The sequence below is a fragment of the Canis lupus genome, chromosome 18 (genome assembly GCF_003254725.2).
Source record: "Canis lupus dingo isolate Sandy chromosome 18, ASM325472v2, whole genome shotgun sequence".
NCBI classification, from domain to species: Eukaryota; Metazoa; Chordata; class Mammalia; order Carnivora; family Canidae; genus Canis; species Canis lupus.
In genome coordinates, this window is record NC_064260.1 from 42,962,289 (window position 1) to 42,976,066 (window position 13,778).

General features: G+C 53.6%; 1 protein-coding gene and 1 long non-coding RNA gene across 2 annotated transcripts in view; one reads left to right on the forward strand and one right to left on the reverse strand.

Moving 5' to 3' along the window:
• Positions 1-12,008, forward strand: part of AMBRA1 (autophagy and beclin 1 regulator 1) — a 170,132-nt gene extending 158,124 nt beyond the window's left edge. Inside the window, 4 exon segments of the mRNA XM_025452015.3 lie at positions 3,390-3,482; positions 4,713-4,906; positions 10,411-10,745; positions 10,747-12,008. Coding sequence (XP_025307800.2) covers positions 3,390-3,482; positions 4,713-4,906; positions 10,411-10,745; positions 10,747-10,917 — 793 coding nt within the window. The 3' untranslated portion in view covers positions 10,918-12,008.
• Positions 4,905-9,787, reverse strand: LOC112663302 (uncharacterized). Its single transcript, XR_003139164.3, has 4 exons — positions 9,529-9,787; positions 7,854-7,955; positions 7,213-7,353; positions 4,905-6,304 (listed from the first exon to the last, which is right to left on the reverse strand). It is a non-coding gene; the product is annotated as an uncharacterized LOC112663302 (long non-coding RNA).
• Positions 12,009-13,778: the final 1,770 nt, after the last annotated feature.

Genomic DNA, 13,778 nt, shown 5'->3' on the forward strand with positions numbered 1-13,778 from the left:
TCTTTAGCTCTTATCCTTGGTCCAGTACCTGGAATTTTAACCAAACTTTCCAAAACATGTTGCTCTGACCACAGAAAGTAGAACAAGTCAGGGCTATAGTAGACCTGTTGGTGGGGGCAGAAAAGATGGGTGGCACAGAGCAGCACATCTGCCAGTCTCCGTTGTCTCGTTCTCTTTGACCATTGACCCTATCACTGAATGTCCCGAATCCGCAGCTCTGAGCTGACAGTGCATACTGCCAGATGGAAAGTGTTTTAGGAGACCCTTTGACCATCAGCATCACACTAACAGTCCCAGCCCAGAGAGTGGGCCTTCCGGTGGCCTGTCTTCTAAGACCGGAAGGAAGGTTCCTGGTCACACAGCACATGGCTCAGTGTAGGTCTAATGTGGACAGTTTGTTGTCACTAACCAGCCCTGGCTAGCAGGAATTACAGAGGAAGTATTTGGCAGGGCCCCAGATGGTACTGCCACCTGTCAATAAATCTTGACAGGTTTATAAATCAGAGGCTCCCTGGCAGCTGGCTTTACACAGGGCCTCATGCAGCCAGGATTTGCTCATCAAAAGCTTCAGTAATGACTGTTTTTGGAGGCCTCTGCTTTTGACCTCTGGCCATTTGCCTCTTCCCTCGTGGAAGGTCCTTTCCTGTCACCTCTGCGCTGCAGTGCCCCTGCTGCCTCAGACAACACCCATAGAAATAGCTGAATGTTTTGAAAAGAAAGGAGCTTTTTAAAGGGATGGTCTGAAGATCACACCAAATCTGCAGCCCCGAAGGCCCCCAGGGGGTAGCTGAGAGCAGAAAAGGAAGAGCACTGTGTCTGGCTCTGTTTTTGTTTTTGTTTTTGTTTTTGTTTTTGTTTCCCTCCGGAGACGCTTGTTTGCCCTCAGGTGAAGCCCAGTCTCCAGAATCTTCATGACCCTCACGATGAGGGGCTCTGAGCTAGGCTTGTTCCCTTTCACCTGCAATAACACAGCCACCTGACACACAATACCTTGTCATCCTGGTCCTATCAGGTTTCTACCCTGGCTAATCCTGACATCACTCCCCTACGGCTGGCCTTTTCCTTATGACCCACGGGCTTTGGTTTCTCTGCTCTTGACTGAAGAAGTGCTGCCATTAAAGGAAGGTGACCAACGCCTCTAGGTTGAAAAGTTGGCTTTTGTTGGAGCTTGTCTTAGCTTGGGTAGCCATAGCAGAACACCATAGACCAGGGGCCTTAACAGAAATTTATTTCCTCACAGTTCTGGAGGCTGGAAGTCTGAAATCAGGGGCCAGCAGGGTTGGGTTCTGATAAAGGCTGTCTTCTCACTGTGTCCTCACATGGTAGGGAGAAGGAGGGAGGAAGGGAGGGAGGGAGGGAGAGAAGGAGGGAAGGAAGGAAGGAAGGGCGGGGGGTCTTTCTTACTCTTCTTGTTTTTTTTTTGTTTTTGTTTTTGTTTTTTTGTTTTAAGAATATTATTTTTACTTTATTTTTTTTTTAATTTTTACTTATTTATGATAGTCACAGAGAGAGAGAGAGAGAGAGAGAGAGGCAGAGACATAGGCAGAGGGAGAAGCAGGCTCCATGCACTGGGAGCCCGACGTGGGACTCAATCCCAGGTCTCCAGGATCGCGCCCTGGGCCAAAGGCAGGCGCTAAACCGCTGCGCCACCCAGGGATCCCCGACTCTTCTTGTTTTTTAAGAGTTTATTTTTAAGTAATGTCTACACCCAACGTGAGGCTTGAACTTTACAACCCCGAGATCAAGAGTCTCACACTCCACTGACTGAGCCAGCCAGGCATCCCACTTTCTCACTCTTCTTATAAAGCCACAGTCCTATTGGATTGTAGTCCCACCCTTACAGCCTCATGTAACCTGAATTACCTCCTAAAGACCCTCCAGCTACAGTCACCCTGTGGGGTAAGGCTCCAGTATATGGATGAGGGGGGCACAGTTCTTCAAGCACATGTGCATGCTGTGTCCCATTTAGGAGCAGGGCTGGGTCTCTTACAGTCTCCACAGGGCCACCAGGGTTTTGTTTTTGTTTTTGTTTTTAAAGATTTATTTATTTATTCAGAGAGAGAGAGAGAGAGGCAGAGACACTGGCAGAGGGAGAAGCAGGCTCCATGCAGGAAGCCCGACGTGGGACTCGATCCCGGGTCTCCAGGATCACACACCTCAGGCTGCAGGAGGCACTAAACCACTGCACCACCGGGGCTGCCCTGTTTTTTTGTGAAATGAGCTCTATGCCCAACATTGGTCTCAAACTCACTACCCCAAGGTGAAGAGTTGCATGCTCTCCCGACGGAGCCAGCCGGATGTCCCTGGGACACCAGAGTTCTGATGAGCTCAGACACCTCTTCCCCATCTCCTGTCTCCACCTTCACCACCCATACCCCACCCTCAACCACAGCAACTGCTCGGTAACACCTCTTCCAGGAAGGAATCCTTAAAAGCAGAGCAGTCTGTGTAACAGAATTCCTGCCTGGGTGGCAGGTCATTGTAGAAACTTGAGAAGCTACTGCATCCCTTCTGGTGGCAGTTCCCATGTGAGATTGGGAGAAACTGCTTGATGGTCCATTACAGGGAAAGGAGGAAGCAGGGCAAGGTTGGCAACTAGAGAACTGGACAGATAGAAACTCCTCTCTGCTGCCAGCGGTGCGGCCAGTGGCCACTCAAGGCTCTCTGTCTCCTACCCTAGTAGGAGGCTCTGGGGCACTCATGGGCCATTTTTGGTTCTAGGAGCACCTTTCCCAGCTGCTTCTCAGCCTGCCCTGGCAAAGGAGGCTCAAGCTCTAGAACAGAAAGCCATGTGGGCCATTCTGGCTCAGTGGTGGCTTTCCCCTGCTTAGATTTCTGAGCTCAAGGCCAATTAATAATGGTAAGGTGTCTCATTTTCCTTCCTCTTGGCCTTCCCCCCAACCCACCCACCCCTGGCATCAGAGAAGACCCAGTAACAAGAACCCATGCTTTCTCCCTTTCAAAGCACTAAGCCCACACTTTAGGCAGGGCTGTCCATGGCACCCTGTCTCTCCAGGGCCTCCCCAGCCTCTCATTTGCCATCTTAGCTCCTTTCTTTATGTCTGAAAACCACTCAACCCACTGCCTATGTAAAGTGTGGCTGTTTTTTAGCTATCTCTTAGTCCCAAGAAGGAGCTGGTTAGGCATTGTTCAGAGGAAGGAAGAGGCTAAAACCCCACCACTACAGGCATTTGGGCTGCTGGAGAGTCATCCACATTGCTCCAGCACTGAGCATCCTGGTGGGAATCTCTAGTCCTGGTCTCAGCTCAGCCCTAGGAGAGACAAAAGAGGACTGCTGGGCCAAAGCTCAGGAAGTGTAAGGAGTTCTGGCCATTCTCTCTCTAATGTTCTCCACCTTTCCCCCTCCACCCTTCCCAACTGATTTTCAGGGCCTTAAACTCTGGTGTTGAGTACTACTGGGACCAGCTAAATGAGACTGTCTTCACTGTCCACTCCAGCAGCAGGAGCAGTGAAAGGCCTGGGTGAGTTTGGGAAGGGGGAAGGGCACAGCTGCTAGAGGCCTGTCCCTTCCACCTGCTTCAGATGGACTCTCAAGCGGTGCCCTCAGACTGCTCTGGGGCTCTCTGGGTGCCTCTCCTCAGCCACAGCATCTCCTCTTTGATCTGCTTTATGCATTGAGCTTTTGCACAAATTCATTTGAGGAAAATATTCTATGGCTAAGGAAGAGAACAAAACATCTGCTCTTAGTCTTGATTGAGAACAAACTAGGACATCCTGTGGCTTTTTCCCATCCTGGCCATGGTGTCTGGACACAGCGGGGTGAGGAGAGAAGAGGGAGCACTAGAGGGGGGATGCTGTCCCCAAGAAGTGTGCTCGTGGTCCAAGGAGAATCTGTGGACAGTGCCTGAGGGACCATGCTGCTCAGAGCTGTAGCCCAGAGACAGACCCTCCCCAGGGGCCAGTTAGAAAGTAGGAACCTGGTACTGATCCTCTTATCACTTAATTTATTAATGAGGACTGAAAATTTTGAGAAAAAGTGCTGGGTCAATAATACACCCGAGGCAACCACTGCTTCCTACAGGGCACAGCTGGAGGAGTCCCCAGAAGCAGCTAGAAATGAGGGGCTGGTGCCTGCCATGGAAGTCCTGGGCTCCCTCTGCTGCCAGCTGTAGCTATCCTGGGGTGGGGGGGCCTGGCCCTTACTCGTAGGTCAGCTTGTGCTGCCTACCTTCACGGCTCTCTTGTGGGAAGGCCCTGAAGGAGCCCAGAAGGGCTTTTCCTCCAAAATGGAGATACAGTGGAAATTCCAAGAATTTAAACTGGAATCTTGTCAGCATGTAGTTAGAAGGAAGGAAAAGTTAAGAGAGAAAAGATCCCTCTTCTCCTGCTCACCCTTTGTCCAACGATGTCAGCTGATGGCTTCCTGAATGTATGTAGATAAGAGTCCTAAGATCAGCCATCTCTGCCTCCCCAGAAAGACACTCACTGCTTAATGAGTGACTCAGTTAGCTGGTCTGCAAAATTGGATGGTTCTGCAGCCTTTCATTGTTCCAGAGCCTGACCTGATCCGGGGGGCGTTATCTGCCATGGTGGAGAGGGGGGAGCTGCCGAGCTCAGGGCTTGTCCTCTGAGCCTGCAGGCCCTGGTGCAGGGGACTGTGTGCCCTGAGGATTGGCAGGGAACAAGCGGAACTCTGTGAGGCATGCTGTCCCGAGCCCTGCCTGGCTTCAGTCTGCCTTTCTTTCTCCTAGAACCAGCAGAGCCACGTGGAGGACAGACAGAGACATGGGTCTGATGAATGCAATTGGGCTGCAGCCCCGGAACCCCACCACCTCTGTGACATCTCAGGGCACCCAGACCCTGGCCCTTCAGCTGCAGAATGCCGAAACACAGACGGAGAGGGAAATCCAGGAGCCCGGGACAGCAGCTTCGGGTCCTGGTGAAGGTAAGAGTCCTGGCATTCTACGGGGGAAATAGGACTGCGGGTCCTATCACTTGGTCCCTCCGTACAGACTGGTAGTGCTGAGAAAGGACCCTCCCCTCTCCAAAGGAGTACCCTCTTATCTGCCTGGGGAACATTCCCTTGGTGGTGTGAGGAGCCTCCTCAGGCAGGAGCAGTACGTCCTTGATCTGGGTCACTGTTTCCAACAAGCTGAGCTGCTCTTACCAAGTCCCCTGACCTCCGTCTTCTGTAAAACTCAGAGGACCCAGGCTGTTCTTCCAGAGAAAGTACACAGGGTGGCCTAGATGGAAAAGACTACCAGAGAGACTCACTGCTGCAAGCTCTTGTTCTGGGGACAAGCACGCCGGCCTTGGGCTTCTAGGCCAGCTGCTATTACGCTCGTGGCTCCCTGCCACTCTGGCTGTGCCAACACACCACCGGCCCCTTCCTTCACCTACGTCAGGTGTAGCTCAGCCAGCCTCAGCCCTGGCTGGCTCTGTGCTGGCCTCACACTTCTGAGAACCAATTAGCACTTCCCAGCAGTAGAGCTTGAGCCACTTTGGAGCCTGTTGGCAGCTGTGTTAAGCAGGCTGTTCTCACTCGGTCCCTCTCCTTACCCTCACCCGAGCCCCCTTGTCAGTCGGAGCATCAAACAAGGCAGCCACCAGCAGACACACATGCTTTCAGTCTGTGTTGAGCTGTGTGCTCAAAAAATGATCATAGAAGGAAAAGCCATGGTGTGCATGAGGCAGGGTAACAAATTTGCCTGTCTTCCCCCCAGGGAGCAACTTTCCATACTGTAGCTCCCTACAGGGCACTGTCCTTCTCACCGCCATGAACTGAGATTTTTAAAAGTTGGGCCCTCTCCCTTTGAGGCCCATGACTCATTGTTGGGTTCTGGCCAGTTTCAGAGGCCAGAACCTGATTCCCTTCCGGCCTCCACCCCACAGAGGAGAGCAGGTGGTGGAGGGTGAACTGTTCAGAGGCCAGAGGCACTCTTTGGCATGTATAGCCGTCTAATGTTGGAGTGCAGGCAGAGTGGGCTCAGATAGCTCGCTCTGTCTGGTACCCTGTGACCTTTGCCTAGAGCTCTGGATCCCAGGTCTTCTCAGCATCCCAGTCCTTTTCAGAAAGCACCCCCTCACGTAGATAGAAATAAGAGAGAGGTATGTCACTGCCAGCTTTGTCTCTCCTGGGGCCAGGAGCTTTGTTCTGAGGTGCTTACCCCATCAGCCACCAACCACTCCTGCCACTCTGGTAGCAAGACACAGGGGACCAGGAAGCAAGAGTCTCTTTGGGCCCACTTTCCCATCTAGCAGGCAGGCCTAGTGGCTCCACACACCACCACCTCTACTCCCAGCCCTGCCTCCTCTCTCTTCATGTTGGCAAACTGGGGGCCACCTGCAGGAACATGGAGAAGAAACCCTTAGTGAAGTCAGCTGACCCTTCTGGACTTAGCTAGAAGGTGGGGCCGGGGGGATACCACTGCACACACACCCCTACACATTAGAGTTCCCAGATGGATTAATGAGGGCAACAGCTCTGCCTGAGTAATTCACGTTCTGGGGCTGCTCCTTCCTTAGCCCTTTCCCTGTCAGTCAGCACCAAAAGTTTTCCAGGCTACTCCTCATTTTTTTTGCTCTATAAAAATTTGATTAAAATCTCTTCAGCTCTAAGACTTCTAGGAAGAGCTGTCCACAGGGAGAGTCGGCAAGTCTCAGCTTTTTGGGTTATCGACTTTCAAAGCTTCCCAACCCCATCACTCAGAAACGAAGGGGAGCATCCCCTGGGCTCACTGTTTGCTCCCCATACTAATACAGTGCCTGCCCGGCATACAGTAGGCACTCAGGAAGTTGTGGAATGAGTGAATGGAGTGAAGGCAAAGGCCTGTCCCTGAGCTTGGCTGCACTGCACTCCCCTGTCTCTGACTGCTGGAGAAAGGTTGCCAGGGCCTCCTCTTGTCTGGTGAAGATGTTAGTTAGCCTCGCTGCAATAGCCTGGGCCCGGGGCCAGGGAAAAGCAGATGTGGAAAGCGAGGAGCTAGAAGGCCAGCATGTCCCCTGAGGGCAGGAAGGGGCAGCTCCTCCTTCCACTCAGCCTGGCTTCCCTCTTCTGGGCAGTGAAAGTCCCAGAATTAAATGTAGTTACAGGGCATTATGGGAACTTGCTGATCCCATCCTGGCCTCCGCATCCAGAAAGTACCTTAGAACTTGCCAAGGAAAAGCTGTCCTGTCAACACTAACTCCATTTCCCATTTTTCAAAGACAAAAAGAAATGCTTTTGCTGGGGAAAGAGACAGCAGAATTAACCTCTGTGGCCACCACTGCTCCTAGAGCTAATAGCTTGGATCCCCAGCCACAGCTGCCTTTTTTCCTCAAGCTCCAGCATGTTTTCTTCTTGAAGGATGTGCCAGCTGCCTCCAGTGGCTCTTAGCCTTGGCTTGGAATTCCCTGAAAGAGAAGCACAGTTCACAGCCATGAAGAAGCCGTCCGTGGGCATGGTTTAACTTCTTCTGTCTCGTCTCCTTTGAGCACTTAGTTTATGGCTAATACTGTGTTAGGCACCATGAATCCAAAGATACTGCAGAGAGAATCAGGTTCAGAGGTGAAGCCACTGTCTCTTCCTTCAATAGGAAGTCCAGAAAGGTGGGCAGCCTGGGTGGCTCAGCGGTTTAGCGCCGCCTTTAGCCCAGGGTGCGATCCTGGAGAACCGGGATCGAGTCCCACGTCGGACTCCCTGCAAGGAGCCTGCTTCTCCCTCTGCCTGTGTCTCTGCCTCTCTCTCTCTCTCTCTCTCTCTCTCTCTCTCTCTGTCTCTCATGAGTAAATAAATAAAATCTTAAAAAAAAAAAAAAAAAAAGAAGAAGAAGAAGAAGTCCAAAAAGGAAACAAATGTTTAAGTACTTCTCACACAGCAGAGGGGTGACATGTGACCAGGTTTTAGAAGCTACCTTAAGTCTGGAGCACCTGTCTTCAGCCTCTGGGAGCCCTTTTATTCAGCCACATGTGGTGGAATAGACACCAAGTCCAAGACCATGCATTAGACACTGGACCTGAAGATAAATAAAACTTACTCTGAGACCGTCAGGGACTTGCAGCCCTGGAGGGAGATACCATAGCCACTGATAAAACACACACGCGTGCGCATACACACACATACACACACACACGCACACATGCATGGAGGAATGGGGCATTGTGAGGGCTCTGGGGGGAGCAGGCACTTCCAGCTGGGGTCCACAGAAGGCCAGGTGAGAAGGGTGGTATGTACATTGACTTTGACATTCACAGTGTGTGTGAGCAGGGGCAGGCAGGCACACAGCAGTGCCCAGTTGGCTTTGCTAAGGTCACTGGTGCAGGAAGGGAGGACGGTCAGGGAAGAGGCTCGGACCTGACCAGAGGGCCCTTAAATGTCATGCTAAGGCGTCTTGACAACTGTGAGGGCTCTTGGAGCTGCTGGGTTTTAAACAGATTATGGACTTAACTAGAACTCAGTGAATCTGAGCTTAATTAGAATGGTAATTACTAGCAGCAGCATGGAGGCTGGGTGGAAGGGGAAGAGATAAGCAAGAAGACCAGGAAATACAGCTGCAGTCCTGGTGAGAGGTGGCCAGGGCCAAAGCCACAGGCCCAGTGGGAAAGGGCAGGAGGGTCTCTCTGAGGACCTGGCTCTGGCACCTCCCTCAGAGCCCCAGGGGCAGCCCTGTCCTCCCCCTGGAAGTGAGCTACATGAAAAGAGCTGATAGTTCACTAGGCACAGAGCCCAGCACAGTGAGCTCCAATGCCAGCAGGCCTCGGGCCAGCCCCCGACACATCCCAGACCCAGTTTGGGAGGCCCTTGGTGCACAGAGTTCTTGGAAAGCGATGGGGGTGGCGGCGAGCACAAGAAGGTCCCCAGGGGGGCCTTGCCAGGCAGCCCTTTGGCTCACAGGGTAGTAGCTGTGCTGGCACCCGGGCCCTAGGTTGACTTTTCCTCTCACTCTTGGCCCCCAAGAGAAGTGCTGAGAGCCCTTCAGATTCTTCTGCCCTGAGAATTGGCACTGAGCTGTCTGAGGGGGAAGTGGGGAAGGGCAGCTGCCTTAGGGGGCGGGGGGTGGATGGGTAGAATTGACAGGGAGAAAGCCCAGCCGGAGTCCCCACTGCTTAGTGCTGAGGAGAACCGTCTGACGAAGAGCCATGGCGTGAGGCTGCCAAGCACTAACAAGGAGGGAAAGATCTAATGGGGCCTTAGACACCGCGAAGCTGTGAAACTGGCTGGCTGGAAATCCAGCTCTAACAAGGCAAGCAGCGAAAAGGAACTGGACAGGGAGGGAGCAAAAAAAAAAAAAAAAAAAAATCTTACAAAAATAGCTGTTGACAATAAGTACCCAAAAAAGAAAAACCCTTACCATCAGCGCCCCCAAATCTGCAAAATCCCAAACTGTCCAGCAAGTAGCCAAAGGAAATAAGTTGATAGGTAGCGCCAGCCCCGGCAGCCCCGGGGGCCTTGATCATAGCTGCCCACAGGCTTGGGTCAGTCCGAGAGCTGCGCACAGGCGGAGGGGAGGGTCCCTCAGGATGTAGCCCCACTCCCAGCCCCCAGGTGGATCACTGCAGCCGCTGTGAAGTGCCTGCTCTGCCCATTACCTCATTTCCTCAGCCCAGCACTGTGCCTGCTGGATCTTTTCATCCCTCTTCCAAAGTCTGGAAACTGAGGGAGGTGGATGTTAAGGGACTTGTCCAAGGTCACACAGCTAGTGAGTGGAACAGATCTGGGCCAGAACCTTCTCTCCTTCCCTGGAGATGTGGGCTGAATCCTCAGGCCTGGGCAGTTGGCTGTCTCTGGGGAAAGATGAGAGTATCAGGCATCCAGCCCAGCCCAAGGAGAACAGTAAATGGGAAACAGCCTGGGAAAGCTGGTGGGGAAAGAGGAGACCGAATGCCTTCTAGGGAACAGTTCAAAATCCTGTCTTCCTCGTGGGCTTTTAGGAAGTAAACAGAACAACACTGAGGGAAGATAGCACAGCTTTGAAATGAAGCAGAGCAGACTCTGCCTTTGGGCCACGCCTGTGGGTTGCCCTCTCTTTCCGCGTACCAGGCAGCACTCCGCTCCCCGGGCCCGGGCCCCCCGTTCCCCAGGACAGGGAGAGGGCAGGCCGAGCAAGCCATATGTGTCCACCCCAGCCACCTTCACCCGTGTGGTGACTACTGCCAGAAGGGTCGAAGCCAGACGCCTGCCTTCTGGTCCAGCTCTGCTTCTTAACTGGCTGGGTGGCCTCAGCCACCTCCTTCCATCCTCAGCCTCAGTTTCCCCACCAGTAAAACAGAAATGGGAATTATGACCATTTTTGAGGAGTCTTATCTGGCTTTCAGGTCTCTGAATCAGTCTCAGAAGGAGGGAGTTGGACCCTTCTTGTTTCTGCTTTTAGCAGAGAATCCCCCAGCTCCTCCTCACGGTGGTCTGCCTGCCTGCCTCAGTGGCCCCCATCAGCGCCCAACTCCCCCTGTCTTGTGCTCCCTACCTTCCAGGCGAAGGCTCAGAGTCCGGTGCGAGCGGGGAGGACGCCCTCAGCAGGATCCAGCGGCTGATGGCGGAAGGGGGCATGACGGCCGTGGTGCAGCGGGAGCAGAGCACCACCATGGCCTCCATGGGCGGCTTCGGCAACAGCATCATCGTCAGCCACCGCATCCACCGCGGCTCCCAGACGGGCGCTGAGCCAACGGCCGCCCGCGCCTCCTCGCCCCGGCCCTCCGCCTCTCGGGGACTGCTCCCGGAGCCTGGGCAGCTGGCGGAGCGGGGCCTGAGCCCCCGGACAGCCTCCTGGGACCAGCCTGGTGCCCCCGGGCGAGAGCCGCCCCAGCCCCCCCTGCCACCCTCTGCCCTCTTCCTCCCCTGTCCCTGCCCCTCTCCCCCTTCCTGGCACCGAAGGACCAACGCTGCACTGCGACCTGACCAGCAACAACCACCTTGCTGATGGCGGTGGCAGCGGCAGGGGGGAAGCTGCAGGCCCCAGCAGGGAGCCACGGAACAGGTAGAGACACATGTGTGCACTGGTGCTTCCCCCTCGAACCGCTGAGCAGAAACCGGACCTCACAGCTGACTGGGAACTGTACACGCGGAAGAGCTGCGGGCTGCATCAGGGAACAGGAGCAAGAGGGTTGGGGGGTCGAGAGGAAGTCAGAGGCAGTGGGCATGAGGCAGTCGAATGGGCAAGGCTTGCCTCAGGGGGCTAGAACCTTCCAGGATCTGGAGCCCAGGAGAGCCATACTGCTGTGCTCCGTGTGAATGGAGGAGGAAGTGGGTATCCCTGCCATGAACCTCCCCTTTCTCCTAGAAACATGGCTTAAGAGACTCACCCCTGGGCAGAGAGCCCCAGAAGGGTGAACTGTCTTCCAGATCTGGGCCAAACCGTTCTGGACAGTGGCCAGTGGGGCAGCTTTGCCCTGTCTACCTGTTGCATGGGCAGAGCCACCAGGAGCCCAAGAGCAGGAGGAGCAGCCTGGCCCCCAGGAACCACCTCCATCTCTGAGCCTTCCAGAACTTCACCCTGTCTCTATCATCTTACCCCACAGAGACCACAGTCAGGGGTCAGGCCAGGCTCCCAGATTCCTGAGGACAGGAACTTCCTGCACTTACTAATAGGGGACAGCCACGGAGTGAAGGGGGCAGCCTGCTTGTCTGATACAGGATGGGGTCAAGGGATGGTGGGCAGGTCCTCACTCAGGAGTGGGGGGTGTAGGCTGGCCAGCCCCCAGGGCTTGTCCACCAAGCTCTCCCCCTGCCCCACCCCACCCTCCGGCCCTCTGCGCAGCACCTGTGGGTGGCAGTATTCCATGAGCCCAGGCCAAAGCCAGCCCCAGGCTGGGGGAGGGGATGAGACTCCAGGTCAGAGTGTGAGGTCTCGGTCTGTGACTTAAGGTGTTGCATGTGGAATCTTGAACTGTACGTGTAGTTTCTAGTGGAGAAATCAAGGCTCTGATTATTTTGTTTTTAGTATGAAAATGTGATTTCTTTTCTGTTTGTAACTCATCATAGAAACATTGTGGTGGGAGGAGAGGGGATAGTCTGACTGCTAATGAGGGAAACACCAAAGATCTACATCATTAAAATGATGACATGCCCCTCACCAGGCTCCTCTCTGTTTGTTTCTGTGGAAGGTGGAGGGGGTGGCGCTGCGGGGGGAGAGGAGGGTCACTGAACTAAGCTGGGCCCAGGTTCTGTCAGTCAGGCTCTGTCTTTGGTGCTGCTGTCCTATGTGGGGAGCCCTGTCTGTCACCTCAGCAGAAGCTGCCAGTCAGGTGAGGGCGGCCACGTGTGCGTCATACCAGGTGTCTGCATACCATGTCTCTACATACCACCACTTCCTGCTTCCCCCCAGGCCCCCACTAAGGATTGGGGCAGCTTTAACAGTGACAGGTAGGTAGAGATGATGGGAAATCACTCATCCTGACTGCTTCTTACCAGGACTGGGGGGTCTGGAATGAAAATGTAACTGGCCAAAAGGCTGGATCCTCCTTAGTCTCTGGAAACCACCCATGATGGGTGTCTGGGCTGGCCAGGCAGAGAGCTTGGTCTTGACTACAGGTATTCTTCAGAGAAGCCACTTGCTGGCTGTTTGAGTTCCCCTTTACCTTGTATCCTTAGTACACTGGCTGAAGGGCCTGCCGTAGTCGTGGGCCTTTGCCACGTTGAGTTTCAAGCCAGTTAGAAAGTGGGAGGAGGATATTTGCCCCAACTCTTAGAGAAGTATACAGGGAAGACAGGGCCAACCCAGGCATTTTCGCCAGCAACAGCCATTTCTCTTTTTACGATTTATTTAAGAGCAAATGAGCATGAGTTGGGGGTTAGAGGGACCTGCCGAGCTGGGAGCCCCAGGCAGGACTCCATCCAGAACCCTGAGATCACCACCTGAGCCAAAAGCAGACACTCAGCCGACTGAGCCACCCAGGTGCCCCAGCAGCAGCTATTTCTTAACTGTCTCTTGTGTCAGTCAGCTCTGTCGCAGATGCTATGGAGCATGTAGAATTACAGTCCCAACAGAGATATAACCAAAAGATTAAATGGGCAAGCAAGTAATACAAAACAGTGTGGGGGGAAAAAAAACAGTGTGAAGAGCAATTACATAGTTATGAACCCTAGGATTTTCTAGAAAATTTTGAGTGGATTCTGGACTAAAAGACCTCAGCCAGCTGTATGACCTTGGGCAAGCCACTTGCCTTTGCTTCGCTTTCTTCCCTTGTAGTAGGATATAGGGCTTGTGTTATGTAACTTCTTAAAGTTACTTGGAACTGTAGTTTCGAGTCATTCTAGGTCAGAGAGCAGCAGAATGGTTAGAGCCAGCCTTCTTTGAAGAGGTGGGCGGAAGGATTGCCCCACTGCAAGCCCTCCACCCACGTACTTGCCCCGCCCCTCTCACCTTTGGTGGAAGGCGAGGAGTAAAGACAAAACTGTGCCCCGGTTCCCAACTCAGTTCCACTTTGGGGTCTGGGATTGGAGGGGTCAACCCTACCTACCCCATGGTAAGGATTTCAGGGAAACTGGAGCAGCTTTGCCTGAAAGTTTCTGGAAGAACTCAAGGCAGTAGTTTGAGACATCTCTGGTTTCTGTGGCCTCCTGTCCTTGGCCTGGCTTGTTTCCTCTGTTTGACTTTATAAGCATCTGGCCACCACCCCCCCTCCCCATTCACAGGCACACCACAGTTCCCCCTTTGGCAGCACCACCCTCTCCTGGACCCTATGAGAGAGATGGCAAAGTGGAACAAGGGCAGGACTGTCACCTATTGTCTTATGAACCAACTGAGCCCAGTTTCCACATCTGTGAAGTGGGGGCAAGAACAATAGCTTCTTTCGTCCTTGGTTAGGCTCCGGGGAGATCAGATCATTCGCACAAAGGACAT